Source organism: Mixophyes fleayi, chromosome 1 (genome assembly GCF_038048845.1).
Source record: "Mixophyes fleayi isolate aMixFle1 chromosome 1, aMixFle1.hap1, whole genome shotgun sequence".
Lineage (NCBI taxonomy): Eukaryota > Metazoa > Chordata > Amphibia > Anura > Limnodynastidae > Mixophyes > Mixophyes fleayi.
Window position 1 is genome coordinate 196348181 of NC_134402.1, and position 19453 is coordinate 196367633.

The 19453-nt window shown below is 38.8% G+C and overlaps 1 protein-coding gene across 1 annotated transcript; it reads left to right on the plus strand.

The window, feature by feature from the left end:
- Positions 1-18127: 18127 nt before the first annotated feature.
- On the plus strand, positions 18128-19072 carry LOC142143164 (olfactory receptor 13G1-like). Its single transcript, XM_075200899.1, has one exon. It carries the CDS (start codon positions 18128-18130, stop codon positions 19070-19072), a length of 945 nt encoding a protein of 314 aa, XP_075057000.1.
- Positions 19073-19453: the final 381 nt, after the last annotated feature.

Here is a 19453-nt window from a genome sequence, read left to right on the forward strand (position 1 = left end):
TCCTCTTCCCACTGCAACATGAGATTCGCATAACTTGGTGCGAAATGTCTTCCCAAAGTGGTCCCCTTTTCTTGACGATAAAATACTGACTGATACCAAAAGTAATTATGAGTGAGTATAAATTCAATACTATCCATAATGAACTGTATTTGTTGGTTTTCCAGATCTGTGTTGCAACATAGCATTTGATATGTGGCTACATTCATCAGCATGATTGAAACACGTGTACAGAGATTAAATGTCGCACAAAGTGCATAAAATGTCAGATTCTTTCCATTGTATCCCTTGAAGAATCTGCAGCATTTGTGTAGTGTCTCTTAGATAACTTTTTTGTGTTACCACAACCTTTTCTAAAATATATTGATATAATGGGAGAAATTCGCAGTGATGGACTGCATGCCTGATATTATTGGGCGGCCTGGAGGGTTGCTCAAATTTTTCTGAATCTTAATAAAAGACCGGTATTTTAGGGTCTTTAATTTGTAATATAATTACCTTTAGTTAAAATTCCCATGTATAGACCTTCCTCTAGATGTTCCAGCAATAATCTGTTGTATTCCTTGATAGGGTCTGTTGGTAATACTTTATACGTGGATGTGTCGTTTAGAAGATTGCCTCCTTCTGTCAAATATTTCTCCTTATCTAAAACCACTAATCCACCTCCCTAATCAGCATGTTTTATTACTATATCGGTGTTATTCTTAAGTTCTTTAATAGCCTTTATTTCTTCCTTTAAAGATTATATTTCATTGTTGTTTTTTCCGGAATGTTCTCTATTTCTTCCTCTACCAACTTTAGAAATGTTTCAATGTAAGCCCCTTTCATGAAAGTGGGATTGAAACTCGACATAGGTTTTAGTTCTGTGTGTATATATTTCCTTGTACTGTCAATATGGTGTATCTGTTTGGTATTATTCATAAAATACTTCTTCAAGCAGAATTTTCTGGTGTACTTATAGAGATCTATGTACGTTTCAAACTTATTTAATTTGCAGTGTGGGGAAAATTTTAATACTCTATTAAGAACATTAATCTGATTGTCCGTCAGTATGGCTTTACTGAAATTGAAGATAACTTCTACATTTACTGGTAAGTTCTTCTCTTTTCTCTGCTTTCCCCCTCTAACTCTTCTCTTAGTGGGGACTTCTTTCTTTTTCTCTTCCCACCCACTACCTCCTCTGTATTTTGGGATTGGTGTGGGAGTAAGATTTGCTCTAAAAAATCGCCTTTGCGGTTTTCAGTGTCTCTCAAAGTGACTTGTATAAAACTCATCTTTCTAACTTTCTTATGATCAATCTCTAGAATCAATTATCTTCCTTTTAGCTGTTAGTCATCTTTTCATTCTACTTTGTAGTACTTTTATACTTTTTATGGATTTAACAGTTCATATGTATGCACACAGATCAAATACGATAATGAAGTAATGTTTTTATTCGTTTAACATTGCAATCATGCAATTTTAATAATTTTTGCATTTATCAATAAAGTTGTTTGAAATTTTAAACTATATAAGGAGGCAAAAGGTAGACAACACCTATCCTTGACAAAGTCCAATAGGACAAAACGCGTCGGCTAGAGGCTACATTAAGATTTTTGGTTCACTCAGGCTTCTGTATTTACAGGAAATAGTGTGCCTTCCACTTTCTTTTCAGGAACCTTCGGGAAAAAAAGGTCATATCAAGTGGAAGTTGGAGTGGATACTGAATAAACTCGTCCTGTAGAGGAGGTCCATTTACGGGTGGAAAAACCGGCAACACAAGGTGGACAAAACACTACGCATATTCAGGGAAAGAATATGGTAAGAAATCATCCTACATCTCTACTGCAGAGTGATTGACGCCTTACAAACGTTCACTAAAGGAGTATAAACAATATTATTTTATGTATTCCATATCGATTCATAAAATGTGTGCATAGATTTAGATATAAAACTTTCCTCATGGATAGTGTGGCTCCCCATCGTCTAAATTATTTCAATAAATTTATGGCATTTTTGCAAGGATTCCAATAGCTTTGAAAACATATAGTGGTGAGAGTGAGCAGCTATCAATATTCTGTACTGTATTTACAATAAGAAAGCAATTTCTAACAATTATTAAACACTACTACAAACTAATAAATAGGGACCAATAATTTTATAAAATTAAAATGTAAATCTCTCAAGCACATTTATTTTAGTTTTACCCACACATATATAGCTCACCTATAGTTTGGCATAACATAAATATTTTATTAATGCACAATCACAACACTAATTACTATAATTTTTTTACATTAGCTCTCTATCACAGAAATAAATGCCTATCACAAGCAGTTGAGGGTTTGTTATTTAATCAAAGTATCCACATGAGCACATTAATCTTTTTTTACCAAATTCAATCACATTCAGCATTCTACTTATATTAAAATCACAAAATTAGCACTCTTTATATTAAAATCACAAGACTAAGGTCTTCGTTAATTGGAATAAGTAAGATAAAAGTAAAAGGCAAGTTATAGTAAATATAATTTGACTTATGATTTCCAAATACATTTAATACAATATTCACTTAATTTGTGTAATCATTTTTTATTAATATTTAACATGACGCGTTTCACAACAATAACTCAATATTGTTCTCAATATAGATTAATGTTTCCACTATATATCATGTTGTAATATTATGTTTACATTGCTGTTGTTTATATCAACAGCTCTACATACCTGGTGGGATATCTGAAAATGTAATTATTTATGCTTATATTGCTGTTTTTTTATTTTATTGACAGATTTACATGCCTGTTGGGATATGTGAAAATGTAATTATGGCCACAGAAAGCTCCCCAGGCTGTAACTTATTACTATTCAAAGATTCATTTTTATTTGATACTTACCTCTAAAGCAATACGATGTCTCTTTTCTAATTTGTGTATTTCAGAATGAGATGTTTATCAACCACGTTGTTTATTGAGAAAAGAAACTATAAAGAAAAGAAGTTATATCAGAAAGCACTTTGAACCAATATCCTTTTAAGCAGAGAAGACAGGGATCCTTATTGGCTGGTAATGATGCCAATCCTATATAATGTGTACTCGTTGCTAGTAACATTTCCAGGGATAACAACTTAGATAGGTGTGGCTTACTGTTTAAATAGCCAATCGGAAAGCTATCTCGGTGTGCCTCAGAAAACACATTAGCGAAACGCGCATTGACAATCAGCCACACATGCTGCTGTCTCCATATATGTGTCTTGTTTAAATTCATCAAATAAATTATGCAATGCATAGTCTTTCTTCTGGTTTGAAGAAGACTGACTACAGATTTGAATGAAACAGATAATAAACATGAAAACCCACCCCTCTAACAAACATCACTATACATAGCACATCCTTTGAAATAATACTCAACAGATCCCTTAGATTGTACGCTCCTCTGAGCAGGGCCATCTCTCCTCCTGTTTCCACCACTTCTAACTCTGCTCTCCAGCTACTTAGCCCTCCTCCTCGAGGGTCCTCCACCCCACGTCCACTCTCGCTCCCTCCTCCCCCCTGGGGGTCTCCCTGTCTTCCGCGCCCTCCTTCTTGGGCCCCGTCGTTTGCGGATCCTCCCTCCCCCTTCCCCGCCCTCTCTAGCTGTGCATTGAGCGTACTGAGTTGCTGTGTTTACTGTACTGTGCTGTCTCCCATTGTATTGTGATTTTGTTTGTCTCTGTACGGCGCTGCGGATGCCTTGTGGCGCCTTATAAATAAATATTAATAATAATAATAATGTCAAGAAATCAATCATAAATGTTTTTAACAGACATTTCATCAGAAAGAAAACCTATATGCCTAGGTCAAGGATCATGTGTGATCCTTACATTCCTAAGGCTTATGTCCACTTAAAACATTTGGCATATATTTGAACATCCTGTTAACATGAGACCCCCTATTCAGACAAAGACATAAAAGAAGCAGTTAACCCTGTTCACAAAATACAAGAAATACAAACAGTTATAATATTCTATCTGAACACATAAAATACATTAAAAATATTTCACCCAACTTATATAATTGTACCAAAATTTAATCTATAACATCCCTCTCTCTGTGAATGTAATTCACACACATTAACCATTAACCTTTAACTACAATGAATTCCAAGAACAAAAACAAAAAAATATTCTAAATCAAAGTAAAAAGGACAGAAACATCCCTATTCTATCTCTCTCTCTCTCCCTATCAAGAGAGAAGTTTTCAATAAAATTGTGGTACAAATATCCTTTTTTACACTGTATTTTTCAATGCAATAGACACTTTTCCTTGTGATTCTGACACAACATTAATCTGTAAATTTTTATTTGATACTTACTTCTAAAGCGATAAGATGTCTCTTTTCTAATTTGTGTATTTCAGAATGAGATGTTTATCAACCACATAGTTTATTGAGAAAAGAAACAATAAAGAAAAGAAGTTATATCAGAAAGTACTTTGGACCAATACCCATTTAAGCAGAGAAGACAGGGATCCTTATTGGCTGGTAATGATGCTAGCTTATATAATGCGTACTGTAACAAAGGGAGGCATTTTTCTGACAAGAGGCAGAGAAAGTATACAAACAGAATAAAACATTGGCACAGTTATGCACCTAGGTTGAGATTAAACCAGGTAAAAACGTATGTGTAGTTTAAAGTTTGTTAACTTACATGATTTCCTCTCAGCAAACAGACAGGGTGTGTCTGGGCAAACAGAGCCACTGATGGGTGTTTTCTTTTAAAGAGAAGGTGGGTGTATCACCTGTCCATCAAGCTAAGGCTGGGGGAGGAGTATCAGGTATAAAAGCTTGTTTGTATCATTTGTGCACTGAGACCAACGCTGGGGAAGCTGGCTGGTGTTGAGAGAGCTGAGCTATGTCTAGCTAGCGTTTAGGGTCTCCAAGAATTGCTGTGAAATCTGTACGGTGTCAAAACATTTACCATCCTGACAATAAAACTACATAAAAAGGAAGAAGTTGTTTGCATGTGCTTCTGCAGTAGCGGGCTCTTGCCACAATATATATATATATATATATATATATATATATATATATATGTGTATATATATATATGTAGCTTCTGTTCACAGCGGCGGGCCCACAGCAACTGTGAATATTTATGAACTGCTCTAATGTGCCCACTGATGTCATGCAAAAGCCGATAGCCCACCCAATTCAAACTTGATGAACTATTTAAAGTCGGCTCAGAGCACAGTATTGTGCCAGAGATCTCCTTTGCTCCAGCTCTCTGTGTGTTAGATTCCTGTGGATATTTCCATGGCTAGTCTTCTATTCTGCATCTCTGTGACCCTGACTTCGGATTGTCCTGACCATTCTTATTGCCTTCTGATTTTGTACTTTTCACTGTCGATCTGATATTTACCTGGCTTTTTGTAACTCTCCTTATTGACCTGCATGTCACTTTGCAGCAGAACCGAAACTCCCTTGCGTGGGTCCCTGGTGAAGACCGGTGGCATATAAGACTCTGCATCCCTGTTCCTTATGGCGCCAATTCTGTCTCACAGTAGGGCCCTAAGTATGATATAAATGAAGCTAAATAAATAAAACATGCTCTGTTTTGTGATGCTTTCCGTAGTTACTGTCTTTTAGTTATTTCACCAAACTAAATATACCCTTTATTTTAACATGCAAGTTTAATTATTTACAGGATACTAAACCTGAATACTTTATGTGAGGTTTGGCTTATGTTTTGGGTCACAATTTAATACTTATGTGAAAAGTGTGTGTATTAATCTTTCCCCACCATTTTTGTTTTTAACGTTATTTACTTTTTTTAACTTTCTTTTTTAAAAAAAATTGGTATTTTGTTGTTAAAAAAGCCTTATGTTAGGCCATTGTCTAACATTTAAAAGCACCGTGAGAAAAATAAGTTGGGCATTACTAGACAATGGTCACCACTTTCATACAGAAAAAACAGTCTTAAAGGTACAAACCAACAAATTTTGTACCTTTTTAACATGAAGCTGAAATATTTTACCAGAATAGTTTAACATAACCCAGTTCCCTTTGCAAACACATTCTGTGGTAAAGATTTATATGGCTGCTAATGCAAAAGAAAAAGTGTCAAAGTCAATCACCAAGCTCCTCTTTGATCACGTGAAACAGAGGATGGAGAGTTAGATTTTTATGACTGTAAAAATTGCAAATTTTCTCTACTCGCTACATCATATGTCCTCTGACTGTGGTTGCCATGGTAAAAGCATGACACTTAGAAAACTGTAAACCATTAATAGCTGCTTGAACCCTAAGAAAAAATGAATACAGAAAATTAATAATGTGTATACAATGAACTACATTTATAACATGCAGTTAATTGATGAGATGTATCAATGAACTACATATATCAATGTAGATTATTCATTGTGATTACCTCATGTGGGTGTACCCACTACTATCCAATACAGAATGGCTTTCCCACACTCTGGCCAATCAAAACAAAGCCGCTCATTATTGATTAGAAGCTGACAGGCTGCCTGGCCTGTCAGTAGTGTTGTGGCAGAGCAAGTTCTCATTGTTTTTAATTTTTTTGCCAATAGATTACAGGGAAGAAGAAAGAAGAGGATTCCCCCTATATTTAGGTGAGAAATAAATTGGTAAGTGAGGGTGTATGGGGGAGTTATTATTGTATTAAAGATATTTTTCAAGGTGTCAGAGTATTTATAAAACTGTACTATTTTTATGGTGCTCTACAGGCCCTAGTGGACCCTGGATGTCATGCAAGGCTGGCACTTGTAGTTCTACAGGCGGCAGTCCTAGTATACTCAGCATTGTACTGTACAGGCTAGGACTGTTCAATATTATTATATTATAACAGGGGGATTACCTGTTTTAATGTCACAAGCCCAGTCTGTTATAGTCAAGTGCCGGAAGAAACTTTTTCAAGGGTGCCCAATGCTGTTTTCTCCCTAGCTTCTAGTTTGTTTGTTTTTTAAATTATTTATTTTGAGTAGTATATAGTAACTCTGATAACAGAAAAAGTTTGAATAGAGATGCTCAAAAATATCTAACCAGTTCAAAATGGGATAAAATATCACTGGTTTAAACTCTGCAAACTTATTTTTTTTTAATAATTATTTAATAAAAGTCTAAAGTCAGTAACTAGACAATAGCAACAGTATTTTTTTATATTTTTTTAAACACAACTATGTTCTTAGTTCATAATTCAAGGTTTGCCATTTTGTAATAAAAGAATTACTGTCGAAGTCAGCAAATTGGATAAAGTCATTTTAATTAATATCGAGCAAACTTGGTTGTCTTTGTCTGCTAATATGCGTAAAGCATGCCACGGCGTGGAAGGGCGTATCCAGCCGCAACACGTGGCAATAACAGTTTTTACACTTTTATGTACATTCGCACAAACACACACATTTGTAAATAGTACACATTAATCGTAGTTGCAACACATAGTTATTTATGTCGAAATATAGTAGTGTTTATGTGTAATATTATGAATTATATGCATATTAGTGATACATATGGTTCAGGTTAAAGGAAATGTGTCATGTCTGATATCATATTAATCCCCTTTACATCAGCAGCTGTCCGGTGCATTCGGCGAAGAGATTGCACATTGCATTCTCTAGTTATTGATGTTAGGGAATAAACCTTTAATATGATGCTGACTATAAAATGTTAATGGACTAGTTGTAACTGGAGTCTTGGCGGGAAGAAAGGAGCACATCCCCTGGAGAAATGACCCCCACCTTTGGATTCTTTAGTTTGAACTAGCCTATGATCTGCAACCCCCTGGACCTTCCTGAAGCCTGGACCAATAGAAGCAAACCATACCTATGTTGCTGGAGAGAGAAACAACAAGAACACTCCGCTGGAAAATCATTCTACCTCTGCTTCACATTAAGTGGGGCCTAATCAGCGTCGGACTGGCCCACCGGGATACCGGAAAAATCACCGGTAGGCCCCGCTGACTTAGGGCCACACCCCCTTCTGAAAGTGGGCGGAGCCCATTAAACTCACCTGGGGGTCGGTGTCCTCTTCGGTGTCCCTGCTGCCCTCCCCGGCGTCGCTGCTGCTGCAGATGAACACATCAGCTGTTTTATTGTACACAAAGAGGTTACAGATTAGACAGACAGAATGTTTCGGCCACTAGAGGGCAGTGTCACAGTGAGATTACCTCCCGGCCAGGCTCTCCACGTCTTACAATGTCCGGCTGACAGCAACCACATCTGCTCCCCCTGCCTTCAGCGCCTTCACCGTGTCCCGTCCGATGCCTGCAGGAAGCCAGAGTCAATCACAGTTCTCAGCGGGATACCAGGCCCCGTTGTCCCCCGCGTACTCACCTTTCCCAGCACCGGTGACAAGTCATCTTTCCCATGTGATTACAGCTGCGATCATGTGACCCGCCCCCTCCTCCTGTCAGCTGACTGTGATGATCCCGCCGCCGCTGAAGGACTAAGGAGCAGAGAGGCTGCAGCAATGAAGATATGGGTAAGTAGATTTTTTTATATACATCTGTGCTCTAGCTGCAGGGAGAGCAGAGGCTGACTGCAGAGTATATATATATATATATATATATATATATATATATATATATAATGTGTTACTATTTTTAGTTTCATTTAGTGAATATGAAAGTTGAAGCCTGGGCATTCAGTTCCACCAGCTAGCCGTGACACACATGCACATGTATACCAAAACTGGCTGGCGAGGTGGTGAGTTAAGTCTAACCACTATTTATGCAATAAGCGGCGGTAGAAGTGTTCTTCTACCGCCACTTATTGCATAAATAGTGGTTAGACTTAACTCACCACCTCGCCAGCCAGTTTTGGTATACATGTGCCTTATTACCGCAGATTAATCAATAGGACTGTTAATCATTTATCTAATGTAACATTATTCATACCTCCCTACATTTAAACATATGAAACAGGGACAGAATTAGCACCTCTGATAATAATACCTATTTTGGGACGAAACATCGGCCATTTTTGTGTGCAAAATCCGCCTCTTTTGGGTCTGCGATGTGGGATTGTCCCGCTGAAATGGGAACAGTAGGAGGTATGCATTATTTACTCAGGGCACCATTTCACATACAGTATACAATACTGCCCTGGTTTGCTTTAAACCAATTAGATGGTTGGATCCTGGAGAAAGCAGCATATTCTTATAAAGGGCTCATACTTTGAAAGAGAAAATTCCTTTTATTTGTGGTTTTATATTTGTGCTGAGCTGATATTATTGATGAAATTGACAGGTAGAGCTATTGATCATTTGATATTTTAATAAAACAATTTGCCTTTAATTTTCGTTGTCCTTTAGCATTGTGTATGACCATGCTGTAGGTTTACAGTGATACACATTTGACACATTATGATGACATACAGATATTTTGATTATACAAAGATTCAGATGTGTGCATGTGCTTGCATGCAGGTTGCTCTATTAAAGCGGCTGTTCCTTTTCTCACCGTCCGTATTTTCTATAGAGCCTTAAATGATGAAAATATACAAGCCCTAATTCAATATAATGTAGATTGCATTAGAATAAATGTACAAATATGTGTGTGTGTGTGTGTGTGTGTGTGTGTGTGTGTGTATGGAGAGCACTATTCCATGGCATATGTGAATTGGGGGGCACTATTGTGGGCATAATATGAATTGGGGACACTATTACGTGGCATATGTGAATTTCAGGTACTACTGTATGGCATAATATTGTTTTAGGGGCACTACTATGTGGCATAGGGGGGCTGCCTATCTATACTAAACTATACTGGGGGGGCTGCCTATGGTAAACTATAGGGAGGGGGGCTGTACAGAGAACAATATAGGGAGGGGGGTGATGGGACCTTTAATTTAATGCTGGGTGGTTTGGTTCTATAATTGAATGTGGGGCTGAGTGTCGGGAGGAGGGCTGTCTATTAAATGTGAATATTAATTATTTAATGCTAGGAATGGTTGTGGGAAATGGATGTATTAAATGTAAATGCTATTAATTTATTGCTGGGGCTGTTTGGAAGAAGGGTAAAAGGTTTATTTATGAAATGTGAGTACTATTACTTTAATGTTGGGGCTGGAGAGAGGCCTATTTATTAAATGTGGGTACTGTTGATTTAATAGCGGGGATGGTTGGAGTTTTCTAAATGTACCCTTTATTTTTTCCAAATAGGACCCTCAACATTCCAGGATCCAGACAAGCCGCAATTAAAGAAACCAGCAGCCACAGGTGGTAAATGTGACAAGAACAGGTAGGACAGTCTGTCAATTGTTCTGAGTCTAGTGCAGGCTTGGCTAACCAGTGGCACTCCAGGTGTTGTGAAACTACAAGTCCCAGCATACCCTTCCAGCAATAAGCTGCTATATATTGGCAAAGCATGCTGAGGCTTGTAGTTTCACAACACCTGGAGTGCCACAGGTTAGCAAGCCTGGTCTAGTGGGACAATCCCAATTTTTGGTGACTGTTCTGCCCAATCTAAGGGGCAGGTCAAGACTGTGTATTCTTTATATAGACACTGCATTCTTTATATACTACACTATGGTGCTAGCTGTCCTTTGTGGGCTGACCACTCCCCCTCTAGTGTCTGGTCTCGCCTCTTTGATGGCTGGCCACACCCCCTCTGGTGGGCCCCTAGCGTTGCAGTCTCCCAGTGGGCCCTTCATGCCCCAGTCCGACACTGGGCCTAATGAAGAATTTTGTGAAAGCTCTGGATAAAGAAAGCCAGGTTTTCAGTTATCTGAACGAACAGTTTCCGAAGCGAAACAAAGCTAAAAGAAGGCATATTTGTAGGTCCCCAAATAATGAAATTGTTAAAGGATAAAATATTTAGCACTAAATTGACGAAAAGTGCGTCTCCTGCTCAGTCCTCCTTCAAGGCTGCTGTTTGTGGATTCTTAGGGAACAGAAAAGAGGCAAACTATGTGTTCATTGTGAATGAACTATTGGACAACTATAAGAATATGGATTGTCACTTAAAATTCACTTTTTACATTCCCATCTAGATTTTTTCCCTGACAGCCTGAGTAGTGTAAGTGATGAACTGGTGGAACATTTTCACTAAGACATTCTGACAATGGAGCATCACTGGTGGTTACTTGTTAGAGAGACCAATGAGACACTGTACAAATGGAAAGCGCAATAACTTATTTCCCTAAAGCAAAGTAATTTCACATTTAACCTTTTATTAATAAAGAAGACATATATATAATTGATTATTATATATATACCATTTTCCTTCCTTAAATAACTATTGTCTCTCCTCCCCCACTATATCAAGGTACATAGCTTTTGTCTGAAGAGAAGTGTGAGGCTAGGTACATTTACATATCAAGACAATTGGCCTCTGATCAGATACATCAGCCCATCCCACAGAAGTTTTGTAATTACCTTGTCAAGACAAAAGTGTCCTTTTGGATCAGACTGCTTTCACAGACACAAACCCAGGATTTCTCTCCCTGTTTAGATTGAAAAATAGTAAAGTATATATGAGCCCTTTAATAGGGCTCTTCTAACATTATGAACATGAGGAAATAGACTTAAATATGAGCAAAATATACACTGTGTACTCTTAGTGCTTTAAATGGTTAAGCTATAGACTATAGGAGCTACAATAGCCTGTATTGTAAGCTTTGCTATAGAGTCACAGACTATGTGGTGTAGCTTTTAAGAAGTGTTTTGTCTAGGGTAACACTGTAAACATAGAAAGTGAAGTTGCACGGGATAGTCATAGAATTAGATGTTGCTATTGTAGCAAATGTTAATGTGCTTAAGAAGTAATGCAGTTTAAGGGTTTTGAAATTAGTAATACCTTAGGACAGTGGTTCCCAAACTTTTGCAGTTCACGGCACCCTTAGAGTCTCCAAATTTTTTCAAGGCACCCCTCCAAAATAATTACTGAGCAGTCCTGTTTTAGAAGTAGTTGGGTCAAAAAAATGTAATAAGTATTTAGGTCAGGACAGAAATACTTATTTAGTTGTATGCAAAAATGCCCCCTCTACATCCAGACACACTGCCCCCTCTGCATCCAGTCACTCTGCCCCCTCTGATGCTGCCCCCTCTCACTGCCCTCTGTCACGCTGTCCCCCTCCTCTGTCACGCTGTCCTCCTCCTCTGCCCTCTGTCATGCTGTCCTCCTCCTCTGCCCTCTGTCACGCTGTACCCCTCATCTGCCCTCTGTCACACTGTCCCCCTCCTCTGTCACACTTTCCCCCTCCTCTGCCCTCTGTCACACTTCCCTCTCTGCATCCAGGCACTCTGCCCCCTCTGCCCCCAGGCACTCTGCCCCCTCTGCAGCCCTCTGTCACGCTGCCCCCCTCTGCTGCCCGCTGCCCCCCTCTGCTTCCCTGCTGTCCTCCTCTGCTGCCCTCTGTCCTCCTCTGCTGCCCTCTGTCCTCCTCTGCTGTCCTATGTCCTCCTCTGTCCTCCTCTGCTGCCCTATGTCCTCCTCTGCTGTCCTATGTCATCCTCTGCTGTCCTATGTCCTCCTCTGTCCTCCTCTGCTGCCCTATGTCCTCCTCTGCTGCCCTCTGTCCTCCTCTGCTGTCCTATGTCCTCCTCTGCTTCCTGCTGTCCTCTGTCCTCCTATGCTGCCCTCTGTCCTCCACTGCTGCCCTATGTCCTCCTCTGCTGCCCTATGTCCTCCTCTGCTGTCCTATGTACTCCTCTGTCCTCCTCTGCTGCCCTCTGTCCTCCTCTGCTTCCCTATGTCCTCCTCCGCTGTCCTCTGTCCTCCTCTGCTGCCCTATGTCCTCCTCTGCTGCCCTCTGTCCTCCTCTGCTGCCCTATGTCCTCCTCTGCTGCCCTCTGTCATCCTCTGCTGTCCTATGTCCTCCTCTGTTTCCCACTGTCCTCTGTCCTCCTCTGCTTCCCGCTGTCCTCCTCTGCTGTCCTATGTCCTCCTCTGTCCTCCTCTGCTGCCCTCTGTCCTCCTCTGCTGCCCGCTGTCCTCCTCTGCTGTCCGCTGTCCTCCTCTGCTGCCCGCTGTCCTTCTCCGCTTCCCGCTGTCCTCCTCTCCTGTACTATGTCCTCCTCTGCTGCCCTCTGTCCTCCTCTGCTGCCCTATGTCCTCCTCTGCTGCCCTCTGTCCTCCTCTGCTGCCCTATGTCCTCCTCTGCTGCCCTCTGTCCTCCTCTGCTGCCCTATGTCCTCCTCTGCTGCCCTCTGTCCTCCTCTGCTGTCCTATGTCCTCATCTGCTTCCCACTGCCCTCTGTCCTCCTCTGCTGCCCTCTGTCCTCCTCTGCTGCCAGCTGTCCTCCTCCGCTGCCCGCTGTCCTCCTCCGCTTCCCGCTGTCCTCCTCTGCTGTCCTATGTCCTCCTCTGTCCTCCTCTGCTGCCCTCTGTCCTCCTCTGCTGCCCGCTGTCCTCCTCTGCTGCCCGCTGTCCTCCTCTGCTGCCCGCTGTCCTCCTCCGCTTTCCGCTGTCCTCCTCTGCTGTCCTATGTCCTACTCTGCTGCCCTCTGTCCTCCTCTGCTGCCCTATATCCTCCTCTGCTGCCCTCTGTCCTCCTCTGCTGCCCTATGTCCTCCTCTGCTGCACTATGTCCTCCTCTGCTGCCCTATGTCCTCCTCCGCTGCCCGCTGTCCTCCTCCGCTTCTCTTAGCCATAAAAAAAAGAAAGATCACATAAACTTACCAATCCACCGGGCGCCGGGACCCAGCAGCCTCCTCTCTCCCGCAGCTGTCACTGACGTCGATATTCAGTGACACTTGAATAGTATTATATTTGATGTAGCTATAGTGTGGCTTAAAGATTCATACTGTATTTTGTAACATTGTACATATATATTGAAGTTCTGGTTGTTGATTTTAATACTGACTGTATTTGGTAGCTTGTCTGGCTGGTGTGTGCTCTCATCCCCTCCCCCCTATGTGGGTAATGGCTACTAGTTAAACAGATGTGTGATAAGATGGAAAGACTTCTTTGGATGTTACTGGGAAGTTTGTAGATATCCCTCCCCTGTTAGACAAGAAATATTAGTGGACATTGTATGATAACTGCTGAATAGACAGATATTTGTTGTGGACTGGCTGATACTGGTTGTAATCATACTTACCTACTTTCTACTTCCTTTTTCCGGGAGAGGGGCGTGTCTGGAGGGCGAGAGGGGGCGGAACACGACCGATTGCGTCATTTTGGCCTTCCCCCCCCCGCAAAGGAAATGCCGGTGTGTCGCGGGGGCGGGGCCAAAATGATGTGAATTCCCGCGAATTGCGTCATTTTGGGATGCCAGGTGCGGGATGCAGGAGATTTGCCAGCTCTCCTGGGAGTCCGTGAGACTGGTCCGAATTTCGGGAGTCTCCCGGACATTCCGGGAGAGTTGGCAAGTATGGTTGTAATGAGTTAAGGGCCTGTTGCTGACTTTACAATGTTAGTAAGTGAGGTCTTTAGCCAACATGTGCTTGTAACAAAGCATTGTAAGCAAGCCATTTTGGATGGTGACTTTGCATTGTAAGAAGAAGTTTCATTATGGTCTGAGATACATACACACAGTCACATGTACACACACACATGCATAATTAGCAAGAAATTAATAAGATATTGTACGTACACACAGAATGCCATCTATTATATGTACCATGTGTAAGATTGTTATTGAAATTATATTATTACATTATTGTACAAGTAAAGATTCCATTTCATACATATATGTATCTGCTTTGTGGTTATGAATTTATAATGTCTTAATACAGGAGATATTGTATATAAAAATCTGTGTGATACAGTAAATTAGGTTTAAAGGACTGAAGTAGGCGTGTCATTAGAGGGAAAGTGTAAATGCGTATGGTAATGTAACGAGCGCATCCAGAAGTAGAATAAGAAGATAGCGTGCACAATTATGGCATAAATACAGGTCCTTTAACAATTAACAATAACATTACGGCTAATTCAGATTGTTATGAGTTTCTGAAATTTAGTTTCTGCAGTTTAATTAGTATTTTTGTAAATGAATACAATAAGATTATTTAAGTTCTATAGAGATTAATTGAAATTTTCACTTATCTCATCTTCTACAGTTATAGTTATTACCACATTTGTTTTTTGTGTGTATATAATAAATGAGCTGTTATAGAGATAATCAACTGAATTTAGCATCCTTAGATTAGGCAAAACGCCTTCACATGCCAGACGCAGAGAATATTTTATAATTTGTTGAGTAGTATAACTTAAATGTATCTCTCTAGACAATATGCACTTGACATTATGTACTTAACACCCAGGAAAATATGTTGTCCTCCAAGCACTAATAGACATGGTGCAATTCCCTTTCTTACGTAACTTTAATTATGTTTGAGAATAATATTGATCAATTATTTTTTAAAAACATTTGTTTGTTTTTCCCCAATACACTGCACATAGGAACCACTAAGGAATTATATTTTATGCATTTATCTTTATAAATTGACAAAATTTTGATCATCTTCTTTCATTACAAAGGCATAAAAGAGAGTCTTCAGAACACAGGGGTAAGTACAGATTCCACATAATTCATCATGATTATACATAGCAAGGATAGATTGGTATGAGGTATTCTATAGCTTTCAGTTACAATAAATTGCGTATAGATTTAACATTTCTCAGTAGCTCCATGTTATGAAAAAAGTTCTACTCCATTGCTGAAAATTTGTATTAGGTGATATAATGCATAACAGTATAAGGCTGTTGTTTAAATTAATCAGTTATTGAAAAAAGAAAACACCTGCAATACAAAAATAACATGATAATAAATGTGATTTCTGTTAAGTCCTATGAATCATTTTTAATTATGCAAACGGTAAGATTAAATAACACTTGATTTTTGTGGACATATTTATGTAATTATACATTGTCTAACAATAACAGTGCAAAAAAATGCTATTTGCAAGATGTTTTTTCCTGTACCAATTAAAATATTTAAATATTTGTTGTTTTTTCATCTACTGACTAACGTGATAAACAAAATGCCTTCATATACCAGAAAGCTATTTCCTTCAAAGGATAGTTACTTTTTATGTGTGAAATCTAGAAAACAATATATCAACTAGAACATTCAGAAAGTGTTCTTTAAACTTCTCTCCCTATTTAACTTCATATTTACCTCTGTATGTTTTTATGAACTACAAGGTTCACAACTTCTTGGCACTACTATTTTTACTGGATTCAAATGTGTTTCCATATACTTTTATAATACACACTAACATCTAGAAATTTATAAATCAGAGGTTCTTAACTTTAGATGGGGATCTAAAACATTTGAAAAGCTGTCCATATTATCCTGCCTTGTCTCAGGCATATAGATGATGCAGATTATGTGTTATATTTCTGCATGTTTTCTTTATTTTGAACGTTTACTTCATTTATTTGTATGACATTTTATTATATTTTATTATTATATCCAATCCCCTGCACCTTTTTATATTAAGTCTAAAATGTATAAGTTTGTCCTTTTTGTTTTAAGCCTATTATGAAGAGAAAATTGCTATCTAAGCCTATTATAAAGAGAAATATTGCTTGACCATGTTAACCCTTTGATTGCTTGACTGTATTAAGGCTTTGCACGATAAGGCATGCAATGTTAACCACTTTTCACTAACAAGGAACATGGTGTGTGCCAGCGTGTACATATGTATGGCAGCATTTTGGGATTCTATTGCCCTAATACAATTGGTTGTGGTGCGACGAGGTGTGTGGATGTGATAGACCTGGTTTGGGGTGTGTTTCAACTAGATCTGTAACCTTTGTGAAAGGATAGGGCAAGATTGAGTGCTGAAATCTAGTTTAACCCTTTGCCGTAACATCCAAAACATGTTTGCTAGGAGCGTGCTTGTGATACAGTTAACCCTAACTCCCAAGTAATCTTTATAATAGTCTCATACTTGTATACATTATATGTTCTTCTTAGGCAGATTTGTTGTTGGGTGCAGTACTTAGATTAGTGAAGTGCAACCTGATACATTTCAAAAGTTGTATGAGCGCCCCTCTAAACTTCAGAAGGGCAGCACATAACGCTTAATTAATAAATAAGAATCAAATTTGCACCAGTCTATTATAACATACCTGCAGATATTTTAATGTAAGATAAAAATAAGGTGTTACAAGCTATAACAAAAGATAATTCAATGTGACTTCTGAGTGACCATATTTTCCTCCAGCTTTTTAAAGTTAAGTTTGAGGCTTGTTATTTTTAAATGAGCCACATGATAGGCAATGACTGTTCACATGTGTAGGTAGAAATAAATATATACAACTTTCTAGCACATTGGTGCATCATATGGCCTGTCTAAAAGTTCTTTACATTTTTTTTTTAATGAAGACTGCAGGAACCACATAGCTTTTTTTGATTTCAGATGTGCTCTTGGCAGTGCGTGACCTATGTGACTGCTCCAAGCATAGAATTAAGATCAAATTCAAACTTAATTCTATTTATGAATTGTTATTAATTTGTGGTATAGCCACCGCATCAGATGAGTATTGTGCAAGCGTATAGTTATAAATTTGAACCATTATTCTGTTTTATGTCTTGCCACACTTCACCCACTACCCCAGCACTTATTCAATAAAAGCTGAGACCACAAGTTATGTTTGACAGTGAATAATACAGCAGAAAGGAGCTGTGGGCTCAAAGGTGAAGGCAAAGTGGTCTGCCTGTTACCCATCACTTACTAAGAAACATCACATTAATATTTAACTATTGTTAATAGATGCAAACTTTCATAGCTATAAGATCACTGAGGATGAAAATGGGCATGACAATAAGATTGAACTGTTTCCTCTATATTCTCTTTTTATTTGTACTGTAATTTAAAATTGTGAATTCTAGGTGTAAAATATGTGTAGTCCATGCAAAATTGAAGCATAGCTATTAATTAAAAACTGTAACTGCAGCTCTGCTTTGTACTTTATGACACTACAAGTTTAGAACATCTATGCCAAAAAAACAAGAAAAATAACACTGCAATCAACATAGGGTACTACAACCAGAATTCTGGAATTGTACAGGCTGAGTATTATTGTTATTTGCTAGTCATGTGTTAGTAATTATTAGTATTTTTCATGTTATAAAAACATTCACTCAAGTAATCACATGTTGGAATAGTATTTGCTTATTAAGGAAGATCATGGAACATGTTTTGTGACACAATGGCCTTCACAATGTCAACTGTGTTTTGCAGGAATTATCATTTAATGGCATCTAAAATGAATCAGACTTCATCTATGCAATTCCTCCTTGTAGGCCTCTCCCACTACCCAAGTCTCCAGCCTCTCTTCTTTACCATCTTCCTACTGATCTACATAATGGCGTTCGCTGGAAATATACTAATAACTGTTGTTATTAGTGCAGATTCTTGTCTTCACACCCCAATGTATTTCTTTCTCATTAATCTTTCCATATTGGATATTTGTTGCACAACTGCTGCTATCCCTAAGATGCTCCAAATACTTGTTATAAATAAGAAGGCAATCTCCTACACTGGTTGCATTTCCCAATTGTATCTCTTTACTGCTGCTTTGAGTACTGAACTGATTCTTCTGACAGTGATGGCGTATGACAGATATGTGGCAATCTGTTTCCCCTTACATTACAAGACAATAATGAGTAGGACAGCATGTGTATGTTTAGCTGCAGCTGCTTGGATCCTGGGTTCAGTTAACTCAATGACACACACATGCCTTATCCTAAAACTCTCCTTTAGAGAGCAAAACATCATTGACCATTTTTTCTGCGAGATTCCACCAGTATTAAAGCTGGCCAATTCTGACACATATGTCAATGATATTGTTATTGTGGCATCTGATGTGCTGCTGGGAATGATTTGTTTCATACTGACTGTTATTTCATATACATACATCATTTCAACAATCATGAAAATCCGTTCTGCTGAGAAGAAAAAAAAGGCTTTCTCTACCTGTGCCTCCCACCTGACTGTAGTGACTCTCTTCTATGGGGGTGTAATCTACACATATGTAAGGCCTGCTTTCAGTAACCACTTGGAAGCTGATAAAGTTGTGTCTGCGCTATATGCCATTGCATCTCCAGTATTAAATCCTATTATATACAGTCTCAGAAACAAGGAGGTGATTAATGCCATTAATAAGACATTTGTAAGAAAAACATTGTGCCAAAAATGAGTCATCTCACTTTAATGTCTTTTTTTCTTAATACTTCTCACCCAAAAAGCAACATTTGGTTTATGCACCCCTTATTATCAATGCTATTTAAAAATTAAAACATAAGATGTTGCCTACAAACTTTGTGGCTGTAATATATTTTAGTGCAATATTTTATATAATTATTAAAATCAGAATGTTAAAAATATGCTACAATTAAGCTTGTCACACATGGTTGCTACATCACCCGAGCGACAAATTCAATGTCCAAGTTGGCAATTTACAGGAGTGGGCAAACTGGACAATATCTGGCCACTTGGTCAAGTTGGACACGACATCACTGGGGCTTGTTAAGCTGGGTACACAGTTATGCAATCTTACTTAAGGTGTGATTTTTGCAAC